At 38.1% G+C, this 23,088-nt stretch overlaps 1 protein-coding gene across 1 annotated transcript in view; it reads left to right on the forward strand.

Moving 5' to 3' along the window:
- Positions 1–271: 271 nt before the first annotated feature.
- Positions 272–23,088, forward strand: part of TERB2 (telomere repeat binding bouquet formation protein 2) — a 29,888-nt gene continuing 7,071 nt past the window's right edge. The window contains exons 1-5 of the mRNA XM_036248750.1: positions 272–335; positions 455–536; positions 1,253–1,392; positions 3,782–3,843; positions 7,451–7,533. Of these exons, the coding sequence (XP_036104643.1) occupies positions 272–335; positions 455–536; positions 1,253–1,392; positions 3,782–3,843; positions 7,451–7,533 (431 nt within the window). The remainder of the gene's footprint in view (positions 336–454; positions 537–1,252; positions 1,393–3,781; positions 3,844–7,450; positions 7,534–23,088) is intronic.

Raw genomic sequence — 23,088 nt, forward strand, 5'->3', positions numbered from 1 at the left:
ACAATAATTTAGTTAATACTTAGGGTTTACAACTCACAAGCATGACTACTGACGCCCCCTGGCTGCAGAAGGGAAGACCGAGAGTCCTCTCCTCAATCCTAGGAGTTAGTCAGCTCAATCGGGAAGTGGTGCGATCTTTCTCCCTCCTGCTTCAGGCTTTTCCCGCCCATTACCCTGAGAACCAATCATGGAGCGTGGTTTTGGACGTGGGACCAATCAGCGATCTCTGCTACAGCTCTCTCACCCACATCCTCATCTGCAAGGTGGCGCCATGTTTCAAGGGCAGCGGGGTTGGTTCTGCCGCAGCGTCGGCGGAGACCTGAGGCAATTCTGGGGTAGGAAGCTGGGTGGAAAGGGTGGGTAAGGGTGGGGTGAGGGTAGCACCCCTCCCCACTCTGTGCCTTGGCCCCAAGGCGCTTGCTGGCTTACCCTTTCTTTGCTCTTGCCTCCACAGTGGCCGAAGGGGGGACAATCAGTGACCTGAGGGCCGCCGACTTCTTGTTCAGCTGTGATGCTTCCCACCCAGACACGCTGAGGTACTTGAACGCCACCCGGCATTGCCTCTCGAGTCGTGATGAGCCAAGAGTTGGAGGTGGAAATTGCAGTCCATTCATAAATACGGATGATCGGAAGAGACTGGAAACGAGCAAGTTTTCAGCCCTAGATGTGGGGATTAAAATAGATAACCTGTCTCCTCTCCTTTCTGCCACAATGGCATGGCCTCCTACCTGGCCCCCGAGTCATTTCTCGAGTTTCAGTGTTAACAGCTGCCTCTCTCACAACTGCACGTGACTTCCTGAAGGCCCCTGGGATTCAATACCACATCTCCCGATTGCTCCATATACCTGCACCAGGTCCTGTGTTCTCAAGCTTAAAACCCTCCTAGCTTCTTTTGAATAACAGTTCTGTCCGCATTAATCAGCCGGTGGCCAAACACCATGGATTGTACCTCTCAAATGTTCTCAGTACACACCCCTAATTATCTCCCTGACTAGCACGGCATTTTTCAGAGAGGTTGCTCTACTTTCAGTCTGCCCACCTGTGATCCTCCTCCTCATTGGTGTCGGATTATGTTTATAAAGCAGAGGTCTAATCACCACCTGGCTGCCCCCCTTCCCCACCCCCTTATCCCCCAATCTCCTGATTACCTACAGATAACTCCCCCTACTTCCACATTTTTATTCTATTTTTGAAAGGTTGAATACAATCTTGTTTATTTCATAACCTAAAATATTTCCTTTCTTTCTCCTAGAGTGTATCAGAGCCTCGATTACATAGACGATAATGCTACAGTTTTTCATGCCTACTATCTCTCTGCAGTAGCTAATGCTGAAATTAAAAATTCAGTGGCCTTAGGTCATTTCGTTCTTCCTCCTGCATGCCTGCAAGAAGGTTAGCAAAGATCATTCATCCAATCCCTGTTAGACAGCCAAATCCAGCTAAGTCACTCAACTGTACTGTTTAAGTGGAAAAGCATGGACTTTGAATCAGATTGCCTGGATGTATATTTTACTTTTATTTGTTTTATTTGTTTTTCTAAAATGAGAATCACTCCTTTTAATTTTCTTTCCCTTTATTGATTTTAGAGAGAGAAGGGAGAGGGAGAGAGAGAGAGAAACATCGATGAGACAGAACATCGATTGGCTGCTTCCCATATGCCCCTCACTGGGGATCAGGACCTTAACATGGGCATGTGTCCTGACCAGAATCGAACCAGTGACCTCTTGGTGCATGGGTCCACACTCAACCACCGAGCCACATCAGCTGTACTAGTTTTATTTGTTTATCCTTCATTCACAAATTCACTGAGCCCCTACTGCGTGCCAGGTTTCAACCCCTGGGGATTCAGTGCTGAATAATATACACGCAAATCTTGTCCTCACAGTGTTCACTGGCTGGGATCCAACACGCACTAGTTCTGTAACCTTTAGTAGCTTCTCCCAAGTTGTTTTAAGCATAAAATGAGATAATATAAGTAGTCTAATATGTGAGCATTCAATAAAATATTCTTTGCTAGTTTTGAATCTCTGTTATATTTCTTTTTCTTTTTTTCATCCTCACCCGAGGACATTTTTTGATATTTTTTTTCAGATACAGTGGGAGGGAGAGAGAGAGAGAGAAACATCGATGTGAAAGGGACACATCGAGTGGTTGCCACCCACATGACCCAATCAGGGCCGGGGACAAACTGCAACCGAGGTATGCGCCCTTAGCGGGAACCAAACCTGGGTCTCTCCATACTGCAGGCTGGCGCTCTAACCGCCGAGCCAAACCGGCCAGGGCTGAATATCCCATTTTTGTAGGTCTTGCATTATTACCCAATTCTTGATGTGCATATGTCCATCCCTAGCAAGACAGATGGAAACTGTCAAAAGCTGACAAATTCTGCGTGAGCAAAGTATTAAAAAAATATATTGAAAAAGATTTCTATAGAAGAGTTTTAGAAACCCCAAAGATTGAGTTCCTTTCATAGTTGTTTTTTTTTTTTTTTTTTTTTTATCTTCACCCAAGGACATTTTTGTATTTATCTTCAGATAGAGTGGGAGGGAGTGAGAGAAAGAGAGAGAGAGAGAGAGGGAGAGGGAGAGAGAGAGAGAAACATCTATGTGAGAGAGACACATCGACTGGTTGCCACCCACATGACCCCAACCTGGGTGGGGACAAACTGCAACCGAGGTACATTCTCTTAGTGGAAACCGAACCCGGGGCTCTCTGGTCCGCAGGCCCACGCTCTAAACGCTGAGCCAAACTGGCCAGGGCCCTTTCATAGTTCATGTCCTGGTAGGACATAGTTATAACAATAAATTGCTCTTAAATGGTTATGTAAATAAATAAATTAATGACTCCTGTCTTTGAGTTTAGCATCTTACATTAAATTGTATTTAAATTTTAAAAAACTGTCAGAAATGAAAACATGCTCCTTTTAAAAAATAAAAACTATACATTATTATCCACCTAGACCAGTATTGTCTAGTAGAAGTATGAAGACACATGTGAGCCACATACTAATCTTAAATTTTCTAGTAGCCACATTAAAAAGAATAAAAAGAAACAGGTAAAATTAATTCTAAGAATATATTTTATTTAACAATATATCTAAACTATCATTTTGATATATAACCAATATAAAAATTATTGAAATATTTTACTTTTTTTAATACTAAATCTTTGAAATTCAGTATTTATGTTACCCTTATAGCATATCTCATTTTGGACTAGTGACACATTTTAATATGATGCCCACATGTAGCTAGTTAGCCTAATGGCTACTACTAGGCAGAATAGATATATAAGAATGCTATCTTTTGTCCTTGAGTGGGCTATTGTGGAAACTTTTAAGATCTTTGAGTTAGAATGATGACATAGTTCTTTGATATACTGAGCCATTAGCAACATAAAATATTGAATTCTTGAGGACCTCTATTCTACAAATTCAGAAATTGTATAGCTTTTATTTTGACTGGACAGTCATCGTCTTTATTCGTGCTTGGCCTAAAGACACTGGCATCTAATGAAGAGATATATTCCAGCTGGAAAAGTTTACAACAATGATTCTCATAATGCATTGGAGTCATCTGAAAAGTTTGCTAGAAATGCAAATTCCTGAGCTCCTTCTCAATGATCTGATTCAAAGGGAATCTGCATTTTAAACAAGTATCTTCAGTGATTTTGAAACAAGTGGAATAACACTGGCTTAGCAATTCCAGACTGCAAGTAAAATTCAGAAAATTTTACATTTACTTTTTAAAAAATAGTATTGGATTTTTTTTCCCTATTGCAGAAATAAGAAGAAAAATTGGTAGTTTTATTTGGGAACAAGACCAAGATTTTCTGACAGAAAAGGTAAGAGTTAAAATAAGGTACTTAATTAGAATCTACAGTTTCAAAAATTTTTTAAAGCATTGTTATCTTAGAAATGTTTACCTGTGACATGTTAGCACCAATGATCCACATTAAGAAATTTAAAGGCCATGCTTTTGTCCTGGCCTGTGTGGTTCAGTGGTTAGCACACCCAATCCACATACCAAAGGCTCTTGGGTTCAATTTCCATTCAAAGGCTCACACCTGTGTTGCAGGTTCATCTCCATCACAGTCCAGGTGCATGTGGGAGGCAACCAATTGATGTGTTGTTTCTCTCTCTCTCTTCCTTCTTTTCTCCCCCTCCCTCCCTCCCTTCTACTCTCTAAAAACCAATGAAAAAAATATCCTCTAGTGAAGATTAAAGGCCATGCTTTTATTGAACACTATCTGATTTTACATTGTTTCTAGAAGAGTACATTAATAATATTGAGATTTTTTTTAAGTTTTTTTTAAATTTTTTAATCCTTACCTAAGGACATTTTTGCATTTATCTTCAGATAGTGTGGGAGGGAGAGAGGGAGGGTTAGAAACATCTATGTGAGACAGACACATCAACTGGTTGCCACTCACACTGCAACCGAGGTATGTGCCCTTAGCAGGAACCGAACCCAGGTCTCTCTGGTTTGTGGGCCAATGCTCTAATCACTGAGCCAAGCTGGCCAGGGCTAGAGATTTTTTTGTATGAATGAAATTATTCACATAACTTGAAAATTTTCTTTTGTCTATAATATAAAGGGAGTAATAGTTGCACAGTATATACCAGTCCCTTACTGCCAGTGTAGATTCTGATTATACTCTGTTGTGCTGTTTGTTAAGTGTTTTGAATAATTCCCCTCAATAAATGTGTATAATATAAAAAAATGACTTTTATAGCTTTTGCCGTTCTGCCTCAAATTTGCCTATGCTTTTGACTTCTGAATCTTTATGCAATAGCAAAATTTGGAATAATTTAAACTTCAAAAATAACAATGACAGTGGTGGATTATAAAACATTAAATTTTTTTTAAAAATCTATGATTCTGTAGTGATACTGCAAGAGCATAAAGAAAGAAAAAAATGGAAAAGGAGAAGAAAGGACGGGAGGAAGAAAAGTAGGAAGGAAAAGGTGGGATAAGAGAAATTTTTCTTACAGAATAGCAGCTAATAAATATACAAAGAATGATAGAATAGAAAAGCCCCACAATAAAATAATTGATTTAGGCAAGAGTCATTAATGGATGTTAAAGCCATGATCTCAGATGATCACCTCATGGATTACTTATTATAAAGGTAAGCAATGTACCTTTACACTGGACAGATCTATCAGACCACCATCTTAACCAACTGATCAAATTTAGTATTACCAATACTGGAACAACCTCTCATTATGTTCAGTTTGATGTAATATAGTACAAAGCACACAATATTATCTTGTAATGTTCTTGTCCAAAATGCTTAACCTGAATCTAATTCTGAGTAAACAAGCACTCAGGCAATTCTAGAATATTGGAAATATCACAAAATAACTAACTGGCTTAGGCTCTTTAAAACAATGTCATAAAACCCAGCCCTTGTAGCTCAGTGGATTGAACATCTTCCCATGGACTGAGAGGTCCCAGTTTGATTCCCAGTCAGGGCACATGCCCAGGTTGCAGATTCAATTTCTAGTAGGGGGAATGCACGAGGAAGCCGATCAATGTTTCTCTTTCACATTGATGTTTGTATCTCTCTCTCCCTTTTTCTCTCTCTAAAAAATCAATAAAAACATATTTAAAAAACAAAACAATGTCATAAAAATAAAACAAGGCAGGAAGACCGTTTTAGATTAAGAGACATAACCAATTGTGATATATAAACCTTGATTGAATTCTGGATTTTTTAAATATGAAAAAGGTAAAAAAAAAATTTGAGGACAATTGGGAAAATATAAATATGGACTGTATATTAGATGATATTGAAATAACATTAATTTTCTTATTTGTGATAGTGGTATTATAAAGATAAAATATATTTCTTAAGAAAATATATGCTAAAGATTAAGGAGTAAAATGTCATAATATCTGCAAACATTTTCAAATGGTCCAGTAAAAATAAAAATTGATAAAGAGAAGGAATGCAGGGTGGTAAAAATGTTAACACTTTGTAAATCTAGGTAAAAGGTAATATAGTACCCATAATATTGTTCTTTAATTTTCGGTAAGTTTGAAATTTTTCTAAATAAAGAGGGAGAACATCTTTATAATACAACACATCTATAGCCAAGCAATTAACTTACATATTTTGTACTCCTTTTATTAATTTGTTTTTTATTCTGAAAATGTCACCTGAAAATAATAGTTATTTTATGTTCTTTGTCTACTTTGTACAAAGGACCAAAATATTTAATCCTTGACTTATCACAGTGCTTCCAGGGACATGAATGGTGATAGAATGGTTATTATTTGATAGTAATTATTGAGTATACCAGAACTTGAGAGCTCAAAAGTCATTAAAGATTATTAATTTAATTATTCAGTTTTAGAAATAAGAAAACTGAGTTAAAGAGAAGTAAAGATCTGTCTTGGTTCACATACCTAGATATTATTAGCAAAGTGGGAAAACATTTTCTCGGTTCCAACCTAGTCCAATGTTTTTTTCTACTAAAAAATTTGTAGAACATGCCTGCTGACTACTGACTATTGACTGGAGACTACTCTAGAAATGGTATGATTATATAATAAAGGATTTTGTTCTTTCAAAATATTGATTGATATTGAATATTAGCCCAGTATAATGTAATTATAGTATATATAAGTAGGAGATACCTCACTGAATGGAAACAACAAAGGTAAATCTAATAAATGATTTGGGGGAGCATTATTATTATTTAGAGTGAATTTGTGACCTAAATATAGAAATTTCCTAATGGCATATTAAATAAATATATTATGTGATAGGTACCAGTATCTGTCTTACTGTCACATAACCTTTTGGAAAAGCATAGCATATATTTAGTTTTTTTGTAAGTTCATAGCTAAATACTTCACTTTAATTTTGAAGGGGAAACATAATTTGTTTAGAAATGAAAAAGAATAAAAGTCAAAAGTTTTACTATCAAATACAACCACAACTGATATTTTATTTTTGTTTTTTGAGATAAAGGATTTTTTGAGAAAAAGGACATGGAGGGAGGGAGGGGGAGAGAGAGAGAGAGACAGAGAGACAGAGAGACAGAAAGAGAGAATGTGGATCAGCTGCCTCCTGCACACCCCCTAGTGGTGATCAAGCCCACAACCTGGGCATGTGCCCTGACTGGGAATCAACCAGTGACATTTTGGTCCATGGGATGACGCTCAACCAACTGAGCTACACTGGCCACAGTGACACAGCTGATATGTTAAAAATTCTTTTCTTCTTTCTTTATGTATCTCTAAAAATATAGAGTATAATTGTGTGTGTACAAAATATTGTTAAGTTTTTTTCACCAAACTAGTTTGAATGTACCTAGGGATGTAGATATTTTATAATATTTATACATTGCCAATGTACTTTTTTTTATTTTATTAAAAAATATTGATTGACTTATTGGTGTGGTGATTTTTTAAAATGTGATTTCTTTTGCTATCCACAGGATGGTGAAGTAACGTCAAATGAAATAAACGCCCTTAAGGAAAGTAGTGAACTAGTCACAGATCACAAAAAAGAATTAAAAAGGTATTGAATTCATATTCTTCATTGATAGTCAACACACTGACTGTGTGTTTATCTCATTTAATTTTCACAGTCTTCTTATGAGATTGTATTATGATCATATCGCCATTTTATAGCAAGAGAGCTGGGATCAGATAGATTGTCATTTTCCCAAAGTCTTCTGTTAAGTGGGGAGAAGCAGGATTTGAACTGGGTCAGTCTGATTCTAGAGTGCATGCATTTAACTACTATGCTAGACTAACATTACAGAAAAGAAACTAGAATTTTATCTATATTATAATTACTGTTACATTATTATTTTTTTAAGTAGGCATTCTTGTCTCATTCCTAACTTCCAGGGAAATACCTTTATTTATTTATTTTTAAAATCCTCACCTAAGAATATTTTTCCATTTATCTTCAAATAGAGTGGGAGGGAGGGAGAGAAAGAGAAACATCGAGAGAGCCACATCAATTGGTCACCTTCCCCACGACCCCAACCAGAGCCAGAGACCAAACTGCAAGCAAGGTGCGTGCCCTTGACCAGAATTGAACACACAACTCTTTGGTCTACAGGCCAATGCTCTAACCACTGAACAAAACTGGCCAGGACTACAGTTAATATTATTATTACTTTTCCCCTTTATTGATTTTAGAGACAGAGGAAGGCAGAGGGAGAGAGAGATAGAAACATCAATGAGAGAGAACATCAACTGGCCTCCCCTGCTTGCCCCATACTGGGGATTGGGCCTACAACATGGGCATGTGACCTGACCGGGAATCAAACTGGCAACCTCTTGGTGCATGGCTTGATGCTCAACCACTGAGCCACACTGGCCAGACTGTTAACATTATTTTATTTTATTTATTTATTTATTTATTTATTTATTTATTTATTTATTTATTTATTTATTTATTTATTTATTTATTTATTTTTATCCTCACCCGAGGACATTTTTCCTTTTTTTTTTTGTTCAGGTAGAGTGGGAGGGAGAGAGAGGAACAGAGAGAGAGAGAGAAACATCGATGTGAAAGGGACATATCGAGTGGCTGCCACCCGCACGACCAACCAGGGCTGGGGTCAAACTGCAACCGAGGTACGTGCCCTTAGCGGGAACCGAACCCGGGTCTCTCTATACCACAGGCCGACGCTCTAACCGCTGAGCCAAACCGGCCAGGGCTGTTAACATTATTTTTAAAATATATTTTTATTCTTCCAATCCATGAAGAATCAACAACATTAAAATGTCCATACTACCCAAAGCAATGTACACATTTAATGCAATCCCTACTAAAATACCAATGGCAGTCCTGATGGTTAGAGCGTCAGCCTGTGGGCCAATGAGTCACAGGTTTGATTCTGGTCAAGGGTACGTACCTTGGTTGTGGTTCGTCCCCAGCCCTGCTTGGGACGTTCGGGAGGCAACCAGTCAATGTGTCTCTATGACATCAATGTTTCTCTCTTTCTCTTCCACTCTATCTGATGGTAAATAGAAAAATATCCTTGAATGAGGATTAAAAACAAACAAACAAAACAATGCCATATTTCACAGATCTAGAACAAATACTCCAAAAGTGTATATGGAATAAAAAATGACCCCAAATAGCCACAGCAATCTTGAAAAAGAAGAACAAAATTGGAGATATCACAATATTGGATATCAGGTTATACTACAAAGTCATCATAATCAAAATAGCCTGGTACTGGCACAAGAACAGGCATACAGATCAATGGAACAGACCAGAAAACCCAGAAATCAACCCAAGACATTATGCTCAATTAATATTTGACAAAGGAGGCAAGAGTATACAAGGCAATAAAGACAGTCTCTTTAATAAATTGTGTTGGGAAAATTGGACAGGTACATGCAAAAAAAAAAGAAAGAAAGAAAGAAACTAGACCATTAACTTACACCATACCCAAGTATAAACTGAAAATGGATAAAAGACTTAAATGTACCTTGTGAAACCATGAAAATTCTAGAAGAAAATGTTGGCAGAAAAATCTCAGACATCACACATAGTAGAATTTACTGATACATTGCCTGGGGCAAGAGAAACAAAGGAAAAAATTAATAAATGGACTACATCAAACTAAAAAGCTTCTGCAGAGCAGGAAAAACCAGCATCAAAATGGAAAGGGAACCTACTGTATGGGACAACATATTTGCCAATGATACATGGGATAAGGGGTTAATTTCCAAAATATATAAAGTACTCATATAACTCAATAAAAGGAAGACAAACAATCCAATTAAAAATGGGCAGAGGACCTGAATAGACACTTCTCCAAACAGTCCAGGAGACATGAAAAAATGCTCAATATCTCTTAATTATCAGAGATGCAAATTAAAATGATTATAAGCTATCACCTCACACCTACCAGAATGGTGGCCATCAACAAAGCCTCAAACAAGTGCTGATGAGGATGTGGAGAAAAGGGGACTCTAGCACACTGCTGGTGGAAATGGAGACTGGTGCAGCCACTATGGAAAACAATATGATGTTTCTTCAAAAAATTAAAAATGGAACTGCCACTTAACCCAGTCATCCCACTTCTTGGAATATATCCTAAGAAGCCTAAAAAACCAATCAGGAAGAAAATATGCACCCCTATGTTCATAGAAGCACTATCTACAATAGCTATGATCTGAAAACAGCCCAATTGTCCATCAGTAGATGAGTGGATACAAAAGCTGTGGTACATTTACACAATGGAATAGTATGCAGCTATAAGAAAGAAAGATCTCTTACCCTATGAGACGACATTGAGGGACCTGGAGAGCATTATGCTAAGCAAAATAAGCCAGTCAGAGAAAGACAAGCACCAATGATCTCACTTATTTTTGTAACATAATGAACAAAATAAGCTGTCAATCAAAAGAGATCCAGAGTCATGGAAATAGAGAACAGACTAACAAACCTCAGCAGAGTGGGGGGAGGGATGGGAAGAAATAAACCAGAGAACTTATATACATATATGCACAACCAATGAACACAGACATTAGATTGGAGAAAGCAGGAGATGGGTGGGAGCAGGAAGGTGGGGGTCAATGGGGAACAAAAAGGGGGCATCTGTAATACTTTCCACAATAAATAAATAAATAAATAAATAAATGGCAGAGGACCTGAAAAGACACCTCTCTAAACAGGACATACAAATGGCCTAGAGCATATGAAAAAATGCTCAATGTCAATAATCATCAGAGAGATGCAAATTAAACTGACTATGAGGTATCACCTCATACCTGCCAGAATGGCTACCATCAATAAATCATCAAACAAGTGCTGGTGAGGACGTGGAGAAAAGGGTACTCTAGGATACTGCTGGTGGGAATGCAGACAGCTGCAGCCACTATGGAAAACAATATGGTGTTTCCTCAAAAAATTTTAAAAAAGGAACTACCAATTGACCTAGTGATACCACTTTTAGGAATATAACCTGAAACACTAATCAGAAAGAATATATGCACCCCTATGTTCATAGCAGCACTATTTACAATAGCTAAGATCTGGAAGCAGCCCAAGTGTCCATCAGTAGATGAGTGGATAAAAAAGCTGTGATACAGCCCAGCCAGTGTGGCTCAGTGGTTAAGCATCAACCCATGCACCAAGAGGTTGCTGGTTCAATTCCTAGTCAGGGCACCTGCCTAGGTTGTGGACCTGATCCCCAGTGGGGGGCATTCAGGAGGCGGCCAATCAATGTTCTCTCTCCTCGATGTTTCTCTCTCTCTCTCTCTCTCCTTCTTCTTTCCTCTCTCTCTAAAATCAATAAAGAAAAGAAAAGAAAATTTTTTAAAATATAAGTTTATTTACCGAGAAGGAAACTATGAAAAGATCAAAGTACCCATTCCCCCAGATGATTCTGGGTATGACTTGTGAGATTAAGGGTAACCGCTGCTATATTAAAACTAAAGGAACTTTTAATTTTCCCCTTGCTACTTTGCCTGAAACCTGGGTCACTGCCTGAGGTGTGTGGTGGCACTCAGTTTATAGCTTCTGCACACACAGGTAACTGCATTGCGAAAAAAAAATTTTTTTAATAAAATAAAAAAAGCTGTGATACATATGTACAATGGAATACTGCAGTTGTAAGAAAGAAAGATGTCTTACCCTTTGAGACGACATGGAGGGACCTGGAGAGTATTATGCTAGGTGAAATAAGTCAGTCAGAGAAAGATAAGTATCACGTAATCTCCCTTATTTGTGGAATCTAATGAACAAATTAAACTGATGAACAAAATAGATCCAGAGACATGGAAGTAGAGAACACACTAACAAACCTCAGAGGGAAGGAGGATGGGAGGGATGGGAAGAGATAAACCAAAGAACTTATATGCGTAACCAATGGACACAGACAACAGTGCAGTGAAGGGGGAGGGGTGGTAGTGGGGAGGAGAGTGTCAATGTGGGGAAGGAAAGAAGGGAGTTCTGTAACACTTTCAACAATAAAGATACATTTAAAAAAAGAAAAAAAATATTTTAAAATAACAAAATGTACTAAATATTAGCAGTAATTTTATTAGGATTAGAAGTTCTGAGTGATTTTTCCCTCTCCTTTCAAAATTGTTTGTAATGTCATTACTTTGGGTTAAGTAACTTAAAAAGACAAACATGGACTTGCCATTGTGTTAGGGCCAAGCTATGAGATGTCCCCTTTTTGCAGGCTTATTTATTATCTAGTCCTAATTCATGTTTTCCAGTTCAGTGATTTTAAAATATTCATAGAGGACCATTGTTTATGTAAAAGTCTGGTATTTGGCTGCTGAAATAAAATGATCAATAGTAGTTGTCTTTCTTCAATAAAAAAGTAATGAGTTTAATTTATATAGTTTTTTCAATTTTAAGTTTTTATTCCATATTTTTTTCTTATATTTTTTACACCTACTATTTTGGTTTGTTATAATTTGATGTAAGTTCTTATCTGATTTAACACAAAGTTGTCTATTCAATTATGTTAAGTTTAGTAAATCATTGCTTTATGGTCCTGTGACTTCTAGATATTCTACCACTTAAGTTTGAGAATCCATATTTCAGGTCTTTTGGATCTCTATGTGTAACACTGCTTTGAACTTACTTATTATGCTCTTTGAGATAAGAAACTGGTAAGGAGAGGAAGAAAAATGAGAATAGAAGAGGTGAGACCATGAATATATTCTTAAGAGATAGATAGAGGAGAGAACAGTTGTCCTAAGTGACATTGTAAGAGAAGGCTGGGAAACAGAAATAGAAAGTGACTCCCAGTGATTCACTTGACTAAGAAAGATATAAGATATATAAATTCTTTAAGAAATGGTTGTCCTGCAAAGCACAGAAGGCATTTTTTTAAAAAATTAATAAACATGACTACCCAAAATATTTTAAACTGGTACATGGCAATAAAAAATTCTATAAAACAAGTAAAAAAAAATATACATTGAGAAAAACATTTGACAAAGGCTAATTTTCTTAATATACAAAGAGGGCTTATAAATTTGGGGAAATATGTCCAATCCAATAATAACAAAAATAGACAAAGGATATGAATAGACACCCCAGTAGGTGTTTACCTAGTGGTTCTCAACTTTCCTAATGCCGCCACCCTTTAATACAGTTCCTCATGTTGTGGTGACCCCCAACCATAAAATTATTTTCATTGTTACTTCATAACTGTAATTTTGCTACTGTTATGTCTTAAGTGACCCCTGTGAAAAGGTCCTTCACTCCCCGAAAGGATTACGACCCACAGGTTGAGAACCGTTGAAACCACCAGAGGGTGCAGTACAAACATAGATAAAATATACTTGACTTTTGAAGCATTGATTTTGTTGGCATACTACTAGTATTGAACACCAAGTGGTAAACTAGTTATTGAGACTTGCTAAATACAAGACTCTTGTGAGCTCAGCAGTTCACAATAATTAATTTGTTTTACAGAACCTTATAATATAGATAAATACTATCAGTCCCATTTTACAACTGAGGAAAGGGGTCTCAGAGAGCTAAATAATTCACCCAATATTTAGTGAAGCTGAATTTGAAACCAAGGGCTAGCTAGCTAATTCAAAGTCCAAACTCTTAATAACTATGCTATTTTCCTTTTACAATATGTTCCCAAAATCTTCAGAAAATTGCATTGATTTTTGTTTTTTTTTCTTGTTTTTAATTACAGTAATTTTATTTATTTTAAAAATATAAAATCATAATTTGTTAATAATGAAAGTATTGCCTTTTCCTTCTCACTAGATATATCTTCCATTTCTTTTTCTCTCCTTCCTCATCTCTCTCTTTTTTTAAATTAATTAATTTATTTTTGTTACAGATGTTTCTCCCCCCCCCCCAAATGATTCCACCCTCTCCCTCCTTCCCCGCCCTGTCCCCAGCTTTGTTGTCCATGTCCATTGTTCATGCATACATGCATATAAGTTCTGTGGCTTATCTCTCCCCCACCACCCTCTCTTCTGGGGATTGTCAGTCTGTACCCTACTTCCACATCTCTGGGACTACCCCATTCCTCAGACTGTTATGTTCATTATATTCCACAAATAAGTGAGATCATATGATACTTGTCTTTCTCTGTTTGGCTTGTTTCACTTACGATAATACTTTCCAGGTCCCTCCATGTCATCTCAAAGGATAAGAGATCTTTCTTTTTTACAGCTGCATAGTACTCCATTGTGTATATGTACCACTGCTTTTTTATCCATTCGTCTACTGATAGACATTTGGGCTATTTCCAGATCTTAGCTATTGTAAATAGTGCTGCTACCAACATGGGGGTATATATATTCTTTCTGATTGGTGTTTCAGGCTTCTTAGAATATATTCCTACAAGTGGGATCACTTGGTCAAATGGAAGTTCAATTTTTAATTTTTTTGAGGTAACACCATATTGTTTTCCATAGTGGCTGCACCAGTCTGCATTCCCACAAGCAGTGTACTAGAGTCCCCTTTTCTCCACACCCTCGTCAACACTTGTTGTTTGATGATTTGTTGATGGCGGCATTCTGACAGATGTAAGGTGATACCTCATTGTTGTTTTAATTTGCATCTTTCTGATGATTAGTGATGTTGAGCATTTCTTCATATGTCTCTTAGCCATTTGTATGTCCTGTTTGGAGAGGTGTCTATTTAGTTCCTCTGCCCATTTTTTATTTTTATTTTTAATTAATTAATTTTTGTTACAGATGTTTCTCCTTTTCCCCTCACTGATTCCCCCCTCCCTCTCCCTCCTCGCCCTGTCCCCAGCTTTGTTGTCCATGTCCATTGTTCATGCATACATGCATATAAGTTCTGTGGCTTATCTCTCCCCCACCACCCTCTCTTCTGGGGATTGTCAGTCTGTACCCCACTTCCACGTCTCTGGGACTACCCCATTCCTCAGACTGTTATGTTCATTATATTCCACAAATAAGTGAGATCATATGAAACTTGTCTTTCTCTGTTTGGCTTGTTTCACTTAGGATGATACTTTCCAGGTTCCTCCATGTAGTTTCAAAAGATAAGAGATCTTTCTTTCTTACAGCTGCGTAGTACTCCATTGTGTATATGTACCACAGCCTTTTTATCCATTCGTCTACTGATGGACACTTGGGCTATTTCCAGATCTTAGCTATTGTAAATAGTGCTGCTATGAACATGGTGGTACATATATTCTTCCTGATTGGTGTTTCAGGCTTCTTAGGGTATATTCCTAGAAGTGGAATCACTGGGTCAAATGGAAGTTCAATTTTTAATTTTTTGAGGTAACACCATATTGTTTTCCATAGTGGCTGCACCAGTCCTCTGCCCATTTTTTAATTGGGTTCTTTGTCTTCCTTTTTTGAATTGTATGAGCACTCTATATATATTTTGAAAATTAACCCCTTACTGATATATCATTGGCAATTATGCTTTCCCATACAGTGGGCTGCCATTCCATTTTGATGATTTTATCTTTTGCCATGCAGAAGCTCTTCAGTTTGATGTAGTCCCATGTGTTTATTTTCTCCTTTGTTTCTGTTGCCTTAGGTGATGTATCAGTGAAAATTCTGCTGCGTATGATATCTGAAATTTTGTTGCCTACATTTTCTTCTAGGGTTTTATGGATTCATGAGTCACATTTAAGTCTTTTATCCATTTTGAGTTTATTCTTGTGTATGGTGTAAGTTGATGGTCTAGTTTCATTTTTTTGCATGTAGCTGTCAAATTTTCCCAACACCATTTCTTAAAGAGGCTGTCTTTACTCCATTGTATGCTCTTGCCACCTTTCTCAAATAGCAATTGAGCATATTGCCTTGGGTCTATTTCTGGGTTCTCTGTTCTGTTCCACTGGTCTATATGCCTGTTCTTGTGCCAGTACCAGGCTGTTGTGATTACAGTGGCTTAGTAGTATAACCTGAAATCTGGTAATGTGATCCCTCCAACTTTGTTCTTCTTTTTCAAGTTTGCTGTGGCTATTCGAGGTCTTTTTTGGTTCCATGTGAACATGTGAAGTATGTGTTCTAGTTCTGTGAAGTACGTCGTTGGTATTTTGATGGGGATTGCATTGAATCTATAGATTGCTTTGGGTAGTATGGACATTTTAATGATGTTAATTATTCCAATCCATGAACAAAGTATGTGCTTCCACTTTTTTTTTTTTTTTTTATTCTCACCCAAGGACATTTTTTTGTGTTTTGTTCAGATAAAGTGGGAGGGAGTGAGTGAGGGGGGGGGGGGAGAGAGAGAGAGAGAGAGAGAGAGAGAGAGAGAGAGAGACATCGATGTGAAAGGGACACATGGAGTGGTTGCCACCTGTACGACCCAACCAAGGCCGGGGACAAACTGCAGCCAAGGTACATGCCCTTAGCGGGAACCAAAACCGGTTCTCTCTGGACCACAGGCCAATGCTCTAATCGCTGAGACAAACCAGCCAGGGCTACTTCCACTTTTTTATATCTTCTTCTATATCTTTTTTCAATGACTTGTAGTTTCTTGCGAATGGGTCCTTTATTTCTTTGGTTGAGTTTATTCCTAGGTATCTTAATTTTATTGCCATGATGGTAAATGGGATTGTTTTTTTAGTTTCTCTTTCTGTGAGTTCATTGGTATAACGAATGCCATCAATTTCTTGACGTTAATTTTGTATCCTGCTACTTTGCCAAATTCATTTATTAAGTATAGTAAATTTTTGATGGAGGCTTTGGGTTTTTCTTCGTATAGTATCATGTCACCTGCGAATAATGACAGTTTCACTTCCTCCTTTCCCATTTGGATCCCTTTTATTTTTTCTTCCTGTCTGATTGCTGTGGCTAAGACTTCCAGTACTATGTTAAATAAGAATGGCAAAAGTGGGCATCCTTGTCTTGATCCTGTTCTTTTAGTTTCTGCCCATTGAGTGTGATATTGGCTGAAAGTCTTTCATATATAGTTTGTATTATGTCTAGATATGATCCATCTATTCCCAGATTGCTGAGTGTTTTTATCAGAAATGGGTGCTGGATTTTGTCAAATGCTTTTTCAGCATCTATTGATATGATCATGTGGTTTTTATTCTTCATTTTGTTTATGTGGTGTATCATATTTCTTGATTTTCAAATATTGTACCGGCCTTGCATCCCTGGGATGAATCCCACTTGGTCACGGTGACTAATTTTTTTGATGTATTGCTGGATTCGATTTGCTAGTATTTTGTTCAGGATTTTGGCGTCTATGTTCATCAGGAATATTTGCCTGTAGTTTTCTTTCTTTGTAGTGTCTTTTTCTGATTTTGGAATTAGGATTATGCTGGCCTCATAAAACGAGTTTGGAAGTCTTTCTTCTTCTTGAATTTTTTGAAATAGTTTGAGGAGAATGGGTATATATTTTTTTTTAATGAATTTTTATTTATTTTTTTGTTACAGATATTTTACCTTTTTACCCCATTGGCACCCCCCCCCCCACCCTGTCCCCGGCTTAGTTGTCCATGTCCATTGGTCATGCATACATGCATATAAGTTCTGTGGTTTATCTCTTCCCACCCCCCCACCCCCCATCACCTCTTCTGAGGGATGTCAGTCTGTGCCCTACTTCCATGTGTCTGGGTCTACTGTATTCCTCAGACTGTTATGTTCATTATATTCCATATATAAGTGAGATCATGTGGTATTTGTCTTTTTCTGCTTGGCTTCTTTCACTTAGGATAATACTTTCCAGGTCCCTCCATGTCATCTCAAAGGATAAGAGATCTTTCTTTCTTACCGCTGCATAGTACTCCATTGTGTATATGTACCACTGCTTTTTTATCCATTCGTCTACTGGTGGACACTTGGGCTGTTTCCAGATCTTAGCTATTGTAAATAGTGCTGCTATGAACATGGGGGTACATATATTCTTCCTGATTGGTGTTTCAGGCTTCTTAGGGTATATTCCCAGCAGTGGGATCACTGGGTCAAATGGAAGTTCAATTTTTAATTTTTTGAGGTAGCACCATATTGTTTTCCATACCGGCTGCACCAGTCTGCATTCCCACCAGCAGTGTATTAGAGTCCCCTTTTCTCCACACCCTCGCCAACACTTGTTGTTTGATGATTTGTTGATGGTGGCCATTCTGACAGGTGTGAGGTGATACCTCATTGTTGTTTTAATTTGCATCTCTCTGATGATTAGTGATGTTGAGCATTTCTTCATATGTCTCTTGGCCATTTGTATGTCCTGTTTGGAGAGGTGTCTATTCAGCTCCTCTGCCCATTTTTTAATTGGGTTCTTTGTCTTCCTTTTGTGGAGTTGTATGAGCACTCTATATATATTGGAAATTAACCCCTTATCTGATACATCATTGGCAATGATGTTCTCCCATAGAGTGGGTTGCCTTTCCATTTTGATGATTGTTTCTTTTGCTGTGCAGAAGCTTTTGAGTTTGATGTAGTCCCATGTGTTCATTTTCTCCTTTATTTCTGTTGCCTTAGGTGATGTATCAGTGAAAATTCTGCTGCGTATGATATCCGAAATTTTGTTGCCTACATTTTCTTCTAGAATTTTTATGGATTCACGGGTCACATTTAAGTCTTTTATCCATTTTGAGTTTATTTTGTGTATGGTGTAAGTTGATGGTCTAGTTTCATTTTTTTGCATGTAGCTGTCCAATTTTCCCAACACCATTTATTAAAGAGGCTGTCTTTACTCCACTGTATGCTCTTGCCACCTTTGTCAAATATTAATTGAGCGTATTGCCTTGGGACCATTTCTGGGTTTTCAGTTCTGTTCCACTGGTCTATATGCCTGTTCTTGTGCCAGTACCAGGCTGTTTTGGTTACAGTCGCTTTGTAGTATAACCTGATATCTGGTATTGTGATCCCACCTACTCTGTTCTTCTTTTTCAAGATTGCTGTGGCTATTCGGGGTCTTTTTTGGTTCCATATGAACTTTTGAAGTATTTGTTCTAGTTCTATGAAATATGTCGTTGGTATTTTGATGGGGATTGCATTAAATCTATAGATTGCTTTGGGTAGTATGGACATTTTAATTATGTTAATTCTTCCAATCCATGAACAGGGTATGTGCTTCCACTTTTTTATATCTTCCTCTATTTCTTTTTTCAATGACCTGTAGTTTTCTGCAAATAGGTCCTTTACTTCTTTGGTTAAGTTTATTCCTAGGTATCGTAATGTTTTTGGCGCGATGGTAAATGGGATTGTTTTTTCAGTTTCTCTTTCTGTGAGTTCATCAATGATGTACAAGAATGCCGTCGATTTCTTGACGTTAATTTTGTATCCTGCTACTTTGACGAAGTCATTTATTAAGTCTAATAGATTTTTGATGGAGTCTTTAGGGTTTTCTATGTACAATATCATGTCATCTGCAAATAATGACAGTTTCACTTCCTCGTTTCCAATTTGGATCCCTTTTATTTTTTCTTCATGTCTGATTGCTGTGGCTAAGACTTCCAGTACAATGTTAAATAAGAGTGGCAAAAGTGGACATCCCTGTCTTGTTCCTGTTCTTAATGGAAATGTTTTTAGTTTCTGTCCATTGAGTATGATGTTGGCTGTAGGTCTTTCATATATGGCCTTTATTATGTCGAGATATGATCCCTCTATTCCCACATTGCTGAGCGTTTTTATCAGAAATGGATGCTGGATTTTGTCGAATGCTTTTTCAGCATCTATTGATATGATCATGTGGTTTTTGTTCTTCATTTTGTTTATGTGGTGTATCACGTTTATTGATTTGTGAATATTGTATCAGCCTTGCATCCCTGGAATGAATCCCACTTGGTCATGGTGAATAATTTTTTTGATGTATTTCTGGATCCGATTTGCTAATATTTTGTTCAGGATTTTGGCTTCTATGTTCATGAGGGATATTGGCCTGTAGTTTTCTTTCTTCGTAGTGTCTTTTTCTGGTTTTGGAATTAGAATTATGCTGGCCTCATAGAACGTATTTGGAAGTCTTCCTTCTTCTTGAATTTTTTGAAATAGTTTGAGGAGAATGGATGTTCGTTCTTTTTGGAATGTTCGGTAAAACTCCCCCGTGAAACCATCTGGGCCTGGGCTTTTGTTTGCTGGGAGAGTCTTGATTACCTCTTCAATTTCCTTAGTTGTTATTGGTCTGTTCAAGTTTTCTATTTCTTCCGGGAATAGTTTTGGGAGACTGTGTGTTTCTAGAAATTTGTCCATTTCGCTTAGATTGTCAAATTTGTTGCCATATAGTTGTTCATAATAGTTGTTAATGATCTTTTGTATTTCCGTGGTATTGGTTGTTACTTCTCCCTTTCATTTCTGATTTTGTGTATTTGGGTTCTCTCTCTTTGTTTCTTGGTGAGTCTGGCTAAGGGTCCATCAATCTTGTTTATCTTTTCGAAAAACCAGCTCTTTGTTTCATTGATCCTTTGAATTGTTTATTTGGTCTCTATGTCATTTATTTCTGCTCTGATCTTCCTTCTACTTACTCTGGGGTTTTCTTTTTGTTTGCTTTCTAATTCTTTAAGTTGTGAGGTTAGACAGTCAATTAGAAATTTTTCTTGTTTTTTGAGGTAGGCCTGTAGTGCTATGAACTTCCCTCTCAGAACTGCTTTCGCTGCATCCCATAGGTTTTGTGTTGTTGTGTGTTCATTTTCATTGGTTTCCAGGAAGTTTTTAATTTCTTCCTTGATCTCCTCGGTGACCCATTCATTGTTTAATAACATGCTATTTAGCCTCCATGTGTTCAAATGTCTTTGCATGTTCTTGTTGCAATTGATTTCTAGTTTCATGCCATTGTGATCTGAGAAGATGCTTGATAGGATTTCAATCTTCTTGAACTTGTAGAGATTTCGTTTGTGTCCTATCATGTGGTCTATCTTTGAGAATGTCCCATGTGCACTTGAGAAGAATGTGTATTCTGTAGTTTTGGGGTGTAATTCTCTGTAGATATCTATTAAATCCATTTGGTCTAGTGCTTCATTTAGAGTCTCTGTTTCCTTGCTAATTTTTTGCCTAGAGGATCTATCCAGTGCTGTCAACGGGGTGTTGAAGTCCCCTGCTATGATTGTATTGTTGTCGATTTCTCCTTGGAAGTCCTCCAGAAGATTTTTAATATATTTTGGTGCTCCTATATTGGGTGCATATATGTTTATCAAGGTTATAGCTTCCTGTTGGATAGATCCTTTCAATATTATGTAGTGGCCGTCTTTGTCTCTAGTTATGGTCTTCATTTTGAAATCTATTTTATCAGATATGAGAATTGCTACCCCAGCTTTTTTTTGCTTTCCATTTGCTTGGAAAATTTTTTTCCATCCCTTCACTTTCAACCTATGTGAGTCTTTTGTTGAGAGGTGGGTCTCTTGTAAACAACATATAGATGAGTCATGCTTTCTTATCCAATCAGCTACTCTGTGTCTCTTTATGGGAGCATTCAATCCATTTACGTTTAAGGTGATTATTGATATGTACTTATTTATTGCCATTTTTGTTTAGTGTGGTTCTATTTTTCTTCCCCTTTCTACTGCTAATTACAGCAGTCCTTTTAACATTTCTTGCAGTGCTGGTTTGGTGCTAATGTATTCCCTTAGCCTTTTTTTGTCTGGGAACCTCTTTATTTGATCTTCTATTTTGAATGATAGCCTTGCTGGGTAGAGTAGTCTTGGATTCAGATTCTTGTTTTTCATGACTTTGATTACTTCATGCCATTCTCTTCTGGCCTGTAGTGTTTCTTGGGAGAAGTCAGCTGAGAGCCTTATGGGGTTCCCTTTGTAGGTAACCTGTTGCTTATCTCTTGCTGCTTTTAGGATTCTCTCTTTGTCTTTAATTTGTGGCATTTTAATTACTATGTGTCTTGGTGTGGGCCTGTTTGGGTTCTTCTTACTTGGGACTCTCTGTGCTTCTTGAACTTGAATGCCTTCTTCCTTCACCAAATTAGGGAAGTTTTCTCTCACTATTTTTTTGAATATATTCTCTATCCCTTGCTCATTTTCTTCTTCTTCGGGGACTCTTATGATGCGAATATTATTCCGTTTCCAGTTGTCCCATAGTTCTCTTAAGCTGTCTTCCTGTTTTTTAATAGTTTTTTCCTTTTGTTTTTCTGATTGGTTGATTTTTTCTACCCTGTCTTCTAATTCACTGATCCGGTCCTCAGCTTCCCCTACTCTGCTTTTTAAACCTTCCAGTGTGTTTTTCATTTCGGATATGTCATTTTTTATCTCTTCTTGTTGGTTTTTAATTTCCATTTGGCTTATTTTCAGTGTCTCTATGTCCGTACTCATGCTGTTCAGCTTCCTCAAGATCATGGCTCTGAATTCTAGCTCTGTTAACATGCCTAATTGCTCCACACTGATCTCATCTTCGGTGGAGGTGTCTTGCTCTTTCATTTGGCTTCTGTTTCTGTGTTTCACCATTTTGGCTATCACTGAGGGCTTTGGAGCCTGTCAAGTTCTCCCTGTGGGTGTTGGTGTTCTGCTGTTTGTGGCTCCCTCTCCTGTGTTTAGATGAGCGAGGGAGGACCCGCGTTGAACACCACTGTCAAGTCTTACTTTCCTGGTTAAAGTTGCTAGCCCAGGAAACGTACTGTTATCCTCTAGCTTTTTGCCTGGAGGCTAGCAGTCTAGGTTAATTGATGAGTTTTGGGTTGTCAGTTGATTGAAAAACTCCCTCTGGTGCTCAGCCAAGGGGCTTTCACGAGGGTGGGGCAGATGCTGGTTGTTAGTGAGCCTCAATTAGCACTTCAATGGCCCACAGGGTGGGGTTGGATCTCCGAGGGAGGGGCTGCTGCCTCTCTCAGAGCCCTGGGAAGGAGCAATGTGGCCACCTCCTGAGTGGCTGCACTCAGCCAAAGCTCTGAGCGCCCTCCAAACACCGAGTGTCCCGACACAGTTCCAGTCCAGTCTGCCCTCCCTCTGCCGGAGCCCAAGGTGAGTGGCTGTGGCTGTTTCAGCCTCTGTCCGGCTCTGCGCTGTGGAGCCGCCTGGGAGTGTAACCCGAGGGCGCTGCTCCCAGCTAAGGCCGCTGCCGAGCTGCCGACCGTGGGCTCCCAGCCCCATCTCGCGCCTTCGCAAGCCTACCGGGATGGAGTCAGTGTCCCTCGTTGTCTGGTCCTCGCAAGCAGCTATTCTGTTGGTTTTTCCCGTCGATTTGTCTGTGTTATAGTTGTAATTCCAGTTTGGTTCTGGGAGACGGTCTGTGTAGC

Source organism: Molossus molossus, unplaced genomic scaffold (genome assembly GCF_014108415.1).
Source record: "Molossus molossus isolate mMolMol1 unplaced genomic scaffold, mMolMol1.p scaffold_m16_p_1, whole genome shotgun sequence".
Taxonomy (NCBI): domain Eukaryota; kingdom Metazoa; phylum Chordata; class Mammalia; order Chiroptera; family Molossidae; genus Molossus; species Molossus molossus.